At 38.7% G+C, this 9576-nt stretch overlaps 1 protein-coding gene across 1 annotated transcript; it reads right to left on the bottom strand.

Moving 5' to 3' along the window:
- Window positions 1-373: 373 nt before the first annotated feature.
- LOC136206302 (uncharacterized) lies at window positions 374-1065 on the bottom strand. The gene has a single exon (XM_065997304.1). The coding sequence runs from the start codon at window positions 1015-1017 to the stop codon at window positions 475-477; it is 543 nt and encodes a 180-aa protein (XP_065853376.1). The 5' UTR covers window positions 1018-1065; the 3' UTR covers window positions 374-474.
- Between the last annotated feature and the right edge of the window lie 8511 nt (window positions 1066-9576).

Raw genomic sequence — 9576 nt, 5'->3', positions numbered from 1 at the left:
CGACACGATGTCACTTTGCATAATATCACACGGAATATTGGTTTTTTTTGGTACTCTAAATGCAAGGAATTAAATCTTATAGGATACAACGATACAGATTATGCAGGATGTAAATTAGAACGAGAAAGTAGATGCCACCTAACGATACAGATTATGCAGGATGTAAATTAGAACGAGAAAGTAGATGCCACTTTCTAGGTCATGCTCTAGTTCTATTGTCTAATAAGTAACAAACTGTTGTGGAAGAACATCAAGATTATCCCAAATACTTTTATTCTAATGTGGAAGAACACCCCTCAAGCATCTTAATTTTGCACAGATCAGCTGAAGCCTTGCTTGAAAGTCATTCCAATTAAGGAATATAATGGAAACAGAGGGGAAAAAATCTAACATTTTGGATAATTCAATGGTTGAATAGTGCTGATATATATGCTTAATTGAGTTGTTGATTACAAGTACAGGTAGAAAAGGAAACTAATAATTATAATCATAAGAAAAATCAGTGACACCAACCATAGCAGAAAGCACTTGAGACATAATGAAAAAACTACCCCCAAAAATAAGGATAACTAGAAGTGCAGAAATGGGATTCTTTAGCAATTCAACTATAGGGACTAAGATAGTGTAAAGAGCACCTGTACTTACTGTGAGAGCATAAAGTGCATATCTTCTTACATTATCCCAAAACTCTTCCATTAAGGGACCTTCTGGTCCAAAAGCTAATGCCTTTTGATCATCATCTATTATTCCTGTTATAAACAACATCAATCCTATGGATGCACCTCCTACTACCACCATTCTCATGTACCCTTTTCTGGATTCTTCTTCTTCTGAGCTTTTCTTTATTAACTCTATTTCCCTTGTTTTATCAGCATTTGAGGATCTTGTGGGTTGTACACTTCTTCTGGGGTAAGTTTTTATCTGTTTTGGTAATTGGGTTTTGAAAGGGGTGATAAAAGTTTGAGAATTTGTGGATCCTAACAGGTGAAATTGGGATCTCAGACTGCTCGTCTGCATTTTCTTGCTTCTCTGTAGAACCACACTGTCTGTGGCTGCTTTTTATTCATATGCATACCTTATCTCTAACACGATATTATTTTTATTATTTTATTATTAGGTAAAGTAAAAAATATGTACGTGCTTTGAGGTTTTGTGAAATACAGTAGTTAATTGTGGATTTTTTTTTTTTCAAATTCGAGACTGAAGTTTTTATTTTGTTAAAAAACAAATATTTTTAAGTTTGACATGATAAAAATTAAAATTATTTATAATAGAATTGAAATTTTTATTTTATAAAATCATTATTTTCAGAGTTTTTTTCTTTCTAAATATTCATTTTTCTCTCATCATCAAATAATGATCTCAAAATTGGAAAAGATGAAAAATTAAAAAATTTTAAAATATTATCAAGTCAATGAATTTTTCAATTTGAGACCATCAACGTTCATTTTAATTTTCATATACTTATTTTTAGCACCGCAAAAAAAGACCTCAATCCTATTTGGACAAAAAAAAAATTCACAACTACTTGTTTGATAAAACTTGAAAGTGCAATAGTTTTTTTTTACTTTACCCTTATTATTATTATTATTATTATTATTATTATTATTATTATTATTATTATACCCTTAACTTGGCAAAAAAAAAAAAATGAGCTATTGTCTCCCTAAATTTGCTTCTAGTGATCTATTGCGCCTAAACTTGATATATATTTCAATTTGTATATATCTTCTCTTACTTTGACACGTGAACTTATAAAATGAGCTATTGTCTCCCTAAATTTGCTTCTAGTGATCTATTGCGCCTAAACTTGATATATATTTCAATTTGTATATATCTTCTCTTGCTTTGACACGTGAACTTAGAAGATTAATCATGTCACTTTAAGCACATGAAGCTAATAAAACACTCTATAAATTTAAAAGGCTAATCAGTTTTTTAAACTAAATAGAGGTTATTGAATGTAATTAGAAGAATAAATGTTGAGGGGATATGGCTTATGTAGCTTGTCCTCTTTTTCAGTTCTGGGGAATCAACGTGATTATGACAGGGTCAACGCTAGTTGTTCGTTGCAATCACTTCTGGGCTTCTGGTTTCGTTGGACTTCCTTCTTTTGGATCCAGAAGATCAGCTTATGGGCCTTTGTTCATTGCAAGGCTTTTTTCATTTTAATTGATCTAAAGCTTATGTATTAACACATTGAACAAACATGATTAGCTTAAATCAAATTTACTTTAATTTCTTTGATTTGAATATTTTTGAGGATCTAATTTTTCTTAATTAATTTATTTTTGTCAGAATCAAAAACTCTTAGATATTGTGTTTCAATATGAACTACTGTCAGACAATCCGAAAGGATAAATACTTGACAACAATTAGAAGCTTTGATCCAGGACAGTACCTCACGAATCGCAAGAGCCTCAACCATTGTCGACTCGTAAACACCATCAAACACAATATAGGTTGCATATAAACACTGATAGAAGTTGTTTCAAAGAATAAAACCATATGAACAATGATGTCTTCAAATATGAACACACTTTCTAGTCACGTCTTCTGATCACCTGAACCAATAATAAACAATCAAGGAGGGATCGGATTCTGACATCCCCTCTCCGATGCTTAAGTCAGTGAAGTACTTAAGAGTACATAATAACTTGAAAGCAAAGTGAAAGCGATTATAGATAATGAATGATTGTGACGTACCTGGGGGTTAGATCCCAATACTATTTATAGGTAATTATGTACCTGAACAACTTATACACTTTACACGTGTCAGCTTCTAATTGGCTTCGAATTCTTTCCTCTTAAATCATTCCGCATTTCATGGCATGACATAAGAACTAGGAGCGTGCCTTTAGGATCTGGGACAAACATTGGTCCACGTGTCCTCTCAGGCAGGTTCCTAAAGAAGATTCCATGTAGATGAGCTTTCGTAAGCTCTTTTGATATGGGCTTTTTAGATTAGGCCCATAAGTTGGATTCGGCTGGGCCTTTGCCCGATCCCACCTATTTTATGTTATATCAAGCAGTAACCCTCGTCAGGAAACAAACCTGCATCAACATTCCATGTATAAAACCCAATCCTAGGTCTCTGCCATGTTGAAGGGCCTGTGACAGAAGCAACCCGTTATTTCAAAGCTAGCAGCTAAGCCTCCTTCCACTCTGATACTTCAGTTCGCGCCAGTTGGATAATAATCTCAGGTCTAAGTCGCTTCTTCTCCCAAACTCAACCATTCTGATGCTTCCATAAACCCCAACCACCCCAACAATCTCGGCCAAAGTTTCCTACAATGCTTAATCTATCAAATTACCTAGCCATCCACCGAAATTTGATACCGGATTCATTCAATGATCCCCAAAAAATATTGCCCAAACCTGACTGTTGTCGAGCACCTTAAGAAAATATAATATTCATCTTTATTAACTGTGCACTATAGTGGGGGCATAGATTACAATAAACACTGTTTTTTTTTTTGCTAAATTAGTCATTGTTGGGAGACAGGATGATAATAATTGCCAAATGAAATTTTTCACTTTAGGCGCCACCTGGAGGCTCGACTCGATTCCAATAAACACAAAGTGGGGAGGATGAAGTCACAACATAGGAGGGTAAAACAGTTTTGTACCCACTTTTAATAGAGTAAACACGAGTTTTGTCCAATCTCCAAAACCACCTGTCTGGAATAGATAAGTTTCTGCATGAAATAGAGAAGATCAGCTTCTTATCTCTGTCATTGAAAATTGAATTTATAAGGGTCATATTCCAGCTACCGTCTTCTTCTAGTAAATTAATAACGGTTACTGTGGGCAAAGTCGGAAAAATAAAGCTAGTTGGGTTAGGATTATCCATATCACGGAGTCATGGACTCTCCCAAATGTCAATTTCTAAGCCATTGCCAACCTTACACCATAGACCTTTTTGGAGCATTTCTCTGATACTTCTCCACATAAAAGATGGGTTATGCCCGATACATGCTTAGAGAAAGTGGGAATTTGGGAAATAACTAGCCTATAAAACACAAGAGATCAATGACGGTGGGTTTTGGAGGATACATGATAGTTTGGGGAATAATCTTTCGTGTCGTATTCATTCAATATAATCACCTATATATACAAAAACACAATCCTAAACCTAGTCCAACTAGGACCACTGGCCTAACCCCTCTCCTAGTCGCCCCACACTTTTACACAAAATAGGAAAGCTAGGTGTCTTCTAATACAAGTTTTACCATCGTCCTAAACAAGGTTAACACCCCCCCTCCCTCAAGTTGGAGCATGGAAATTACAAATGCCCAACTTGCACATTAAAAACTCAAACTTAGCCTTGCCCAAGGCTTTAGTAAAGATATCTGCAAGTTAAACCTCCGTTGGCACATATGAAGGAGAAATGAGCCCGTCTTGAATAGCATCACGAACGAAATGACAATCTGCCTCAATATGCTTCGTACGTTCATGAAACACAGGATTCGTGGCAATATAAAAAGTAGACTGGCTATCACACAACAAACGCATGTCTTTCGAATGATTAACCCTTAGGTCACGCAAAAGTTGTTTTAACCACTTCAATTCACACGTAATTGCGGTCATGGATCTATATCCGGCCTCGGCAGAGGACCTTGAGACCGTATGTTGCTTCTTTGTTCTCCACGAAATAGGTGAGTAGCCAAGTAAGACTAACCATCTAGTCAACGAATGACGAGTAAGTGGACAACTCGCCCAATCCGAATCGCACCATCCTTCCAATTGTAATGCACTATCAGAACGAAGAAAAATTCCCTGTCCATGATTCTTTTTAAGATAGTGTACCACACGCAATGCTGCTTCCCAATGCTCAATACGAGGCACTTGCATAAATTGCGACAGTATATGCACCGCATATGCCAAATCTAGTCTCGTGATGAACAAGTAGATGAGTCGTCCAATCAAGCGGGGATACTGAGATACATCTTTCAACAAAGCACCCTTGGCCAAAGCCAACTTGTGATTCTACTCCATAGGTGACTCGGTCGGCTTCAATCCAAGCAACCCGGTCTCAGAGATAATTTCAAGTGTGTATTTTCTCTGGCACAGAAAAAATCCCTCTTTACTGCGTGCTACCTCCAAACCCAGGAAGTACTTCAAAACACCCAAGTCTTTCATACGGAAACATGTCCCCAAATAGGCCTTAAATGCCTTCAAAGCAACTTCATTATTTCCTGCAATAATCATGTCATCAACATAGATCAACACATTAATTGCTCGTTTGATTACTGCAAGATATGCACGATGTTTCGTAGAAAAATTGTCACAATTAACAAAGTGAGTTATAGGATAAGGAGTACCTGAGGAAGATGTTGGAGTTGATGAAGCTTCGAGTGGACTATTTTTTCGAATTGTATGAGTAACAAAGTCACGAAGTTTGGTAGAAGGAATTTTTGCTCGTTTCCCCCTCCCCAACTGTTCTTTTGTCATTTCTGGTGAAGGCCGGACCTCCTCTACCGTCGATTCTGCCTCTGGGACATCTGCTATTCCAACAGGCGGTGGAGTCGAAGCTGCCGGAATTGCAGATGCGCCGTATTCTGGCGTCATAGACATTGGCAGCGTCTATGCTGCTGCTACCGCCTGTTCATCGTCGGAAGTCACAGGCTGCTCTAACGTGACTGTCATCGGATCTGAGCCATCCTTGTCGTGGATAGATTTGGTAAACAAGTCATCACGGGTTGACGGAAGGAGTATCTCATGCGATGCTGCTTTCAATTCCGAGGTCCGATATGGAAAAACATCTTCATAAAATTGTACATCTCGACTTACAAAAAATTCTTTAGTCTCTAAGTCTGTACAACTTCCACCCCTTTTTGCCAAACGGATATCCGACAAACACACACTTTCGACTCTGTTTCTCAAACTTATCCCCCCGTGCACGTTGATTATGAGCATAACACAAACACCCAAACACACGTAACGAGTGATACATGGGAATTTTATGAAATAGAACCTCATAGGGCGTTTTTCCCTTTAATATTGCTGACGGAGTCCTATTAATCAGATGACATGTAGCTAGCACACACTCGCCCAAAAAAGAAACAGGAAAATTTCCTTCAAAACGCAATTCACGTGCAACATTTAGGATATGTCTATGTTTTCTTTCTACCCTACCATTCTGCTGAGGTGTCCCTATACATGAGGTTTCAAACAAAATTCCCTGCGCACTAAAATACTTATTCATACTAAGAAATTCAGTCCCATTATCACTTCTCACAATTTTAATCTTCTTACCAAACTGGCGATTCACCATGGCAACAAAATTAAGAAAACAATTTTCAACCTCAAGTTTACTAGACAACAAATAAACCCATATTGCTCTTGAAAAATCTTCTACCAGAGTGAAAAAATAAGATGCACCACACGAGGAACGGGTACGATAAGGCCCCCACAAATCACAATGAACTAACTCAAAAATAGAACTGGTTTTATTCATACTTGAAGGAAAATTACTACGAGTTTGTTTTGCATCAAAACACACATCACAGGGTTTATTACTATTGCTACTAGATAAACTAAGATGAGGGAGGTGCTTCACTACTTCTTCCGCTGGATGCCCGAGTCTCTTGTGCCACAACTCTATCGAATTACCTCTTGCAACCGTTAAAATCTGTGCCTGTGGAGCTCCACAGAAAAAATATAGTCCATCTCGAAGTTCATCGATGCCAATCACCTTCCTCGTCAGTCGGTCCTGTATAACACATAAATCACTTATCAATTGTACAATACAGTTGGAGTCATGGATCAATTGACTCACAGAAATCAAGCTACAATTCAATTTAGGTACAAATAAAACATTATGTAGCAATAAACCCCCTTTCAATGTCACCACGCCTTTTTGTCCAGCATTTGCAGTTTTTCCATCAGGTAGTCCAATTGGACACTTTTCAATTTTTCGGACATTATGTAACGCATCAAGGTTCCCAATAACATGATGTGTCGCACCTGTGTCAATAATCCATGCAAAGTTATCATTCATACCTTGCAGACATTCAGTAGTTTTAGCGTGATGCAATAGGTCAATTAACTGTGTCCACTGTGCTGGTGTAATGCCAGATAGACCTACTGCCTCGGCATCAGCACCATAATTGTCATGCGCGTTTGCACCCCCTAGTTCTGCTGCGGCTCGATTCGCTCGGGCCTGCTGCCCGCTACGTCCTCCCCTGCCGCGCCCGCCTGTGCCACGGCTAGCTCCAGTGTCGTGGGGTCTGTCACCCCACCACTCCGGGTATCCAACCAACTGAAAACAGCTTGCTTCATCATGTCTGTCACGATTACAATTTGAACAATGTTTATTAGAATTGTCAGTTTATTTGGATTTGCCCCTACGTGCATCCTGCACTTTGAAAGCCATCACTTGCTCACGATCTTCCTTCATCTCTCATTTGATTAGTCGTTCTTCTTGAATGACTCGAGCATAGGCTTTATCAATGCCCGACAAAGGATCAAGACTAAGGACATTCGACCGTACCGTTCCGTATAAAGCCGAATCCAAGCCAATAAGAAAATGGTGCTGCATATCTTCTTCTTGAACTGCAGCAACTTGTTTCTTCATGTCACAGCTACAACCATCACATTTACATACCGGCAATTTGACATAGGTGATCAAGTCATCCCATATCTTAGAAAATCGTCCAAAATAGGTTGCAACTTCTTCCGTCTTTCCTTGCTTACATTCTGCGAGCGAGGACTTCAATTGACAGATTTTTGTGCCACTGACCACACAAAATCTGTTCTTCAAGTACTTCCATAAAGCATCTGCTTCTTCATAATTCGGTAGGGTGGACCGAATTTTAGGTTCGATAGTATTGAGTAACCATGCCACCAACATCGAGTGCACAGAGTCTCAATCCTCCAATTGATCCGCATCAGTAGGTTTTGGAATTTTTCCTTCCACAAGACCAAATTTGCGTTTCGCCTTCAACGATGTTTGGATTGGTCTAGCCCATTCATCATAATTCTCACCCCTTAATTGCACAGGTGTGATCAAATTTCTGGGATTATCATTAGAACCAAGATAGTATACATCAATCTTCTTGGCTCTGCTTCCTCCGTCGTCGGTCTCGGTCTTCTTGCCGTCCGACATAGCGCCAATCAATAATCAAAAGAAAGAAAAAAAAATCAAAAGAAAAAGAAATCAACTGAAAAAGAAATCTGTTTCTTCTTCTTCTTCTCTGCTGATCTCGGCCTTTTCCCCTTTTCTTTTTTTTTTCTTTCTTTCCGCTGATCCCGGCCTCTTGTTCTCTCCCCTTCTCTCCCCTTTTTTTCGAAAACAATTTAACCTGCTCTAATACCATGATAGTTTGGGGAATAATCTTTCGTGTCGTATTCATTCAATATAATCACCTATATATACAAAAACACAATCATAAACCTAGTCCACCTAGGACCACTGGTCGAACCCCTCTCCTAGCCGCCCCACACTTCTACACAAAATAGGAAAGCTAGGTGTCTTCTAATATAAGTTTTACCATCGTCCTAAACAAGGTTAACAATACACCAACCTTACTTAGCGAGTTAATCAAGGTTGAAATCGTGTATGAAGCTCATCCTTCCTTCGGATTTTAGGGTGTATAATTTTTGCCAATTATGCTAGTGGATGCCAGACGAAGAACCTGAGACCTTCCACCAAAACATATTCAACTTCTTGTTGACATCGTCACAGAACTGATCTGTCATCAAAAAAATAATACTCATAATGTATGTAAGGATCCCTCCCCGGACCCTCGCTTAGCGGGGACGCGTAATGCACAGGGCCGCCCTTTTAATGTATGTAAGGATCAAGTAATGATTTGATAAGCACCTCTTCCCCAGCCCTTGAGAGCAACTTTTCCTTCCAATTGTTTCTGTGATTCCATCTGATCTTTAAGAAAACTGAATGCGTGCAATTTGCTCCTACCCACTGCTACAGGAGCCCCCAAATAACAACCCAAGTCTGTCCCCTCTGTAGCTCTTAGAATCGATCTAACAGAAGCCCGGTCTGAAGAAGTTGTATTGTTGCTGAAAAATAAAGACTGAAAGTTTATGCTTTGACATGAAGCAAGTTCATATGATCACAAGCATTGTTGAATCTTTCCCGCCTCCAAAATATTTGCTCTAAAAAACATAATACAGTCGTCGCCGAAAAATAGGTGTGAAATAGCAGGAGCGGTTCTGGCCACTCGACACCTGTGAATAAGGCCTACTCTTTCTTTAGCTAACAACAGAGATGACATGAGAAAAAGAAAGGTAGAGAGTGGATCTCCTTGGCAAAGTTCTCTAGTAGGAATCATAGGTCCCAGTTCACGGCCTCCCTGAGTAATTTTGTAACTGACTATTGAAACACACATCATACTCCACAGAGAATTAAAACCCAACCGTGAAAGCATGTTTTGCAGAAATACCCACTCCACATTAGTCCTCGTCTTCATCTTCCAGTCATAGCCGTGCATATTCCAGTCGTAGTCGTGCATATTCACTCAGCATTAGTCCCTTAGGACCTCACAATGGGACTTGTATTTCTCCTGACACCATTATTTTCTGTTTTACTTTTCGTCTCAAAAACAGAAAACA

This window comes from Euphorbia lathyris, chromosome 9, assembly GCF_963576675.1.
Source record: "Euphorbia lathyris chromosome 9, ddEupLath1.1, whole genome shotgun sequence".
Taxonomy (NCBI): domain Eukaryota; kingdom Viridiplantae; phylum Streptophyta; class Magnoliopsida; order Malpighiales; family Euphorbiaceae; genus Euphorbia; species Euphorbia lathyris.
The sequence above is the reverse complement of the archived record's forward strand: the minus strand, read 5'-3'. Positions and strand labels throughout refer to the sequence as shown.

What these genes read in the sequence shown, in the direction of transcription:
- LOC136206302 (XM_065997304.1), bottom strand. Translation starts at nt 1,017, where the DNA reads ATGCAGACGAGCAGTCTGAGATCCCAATTTCACCTGTTAGGATCCACA.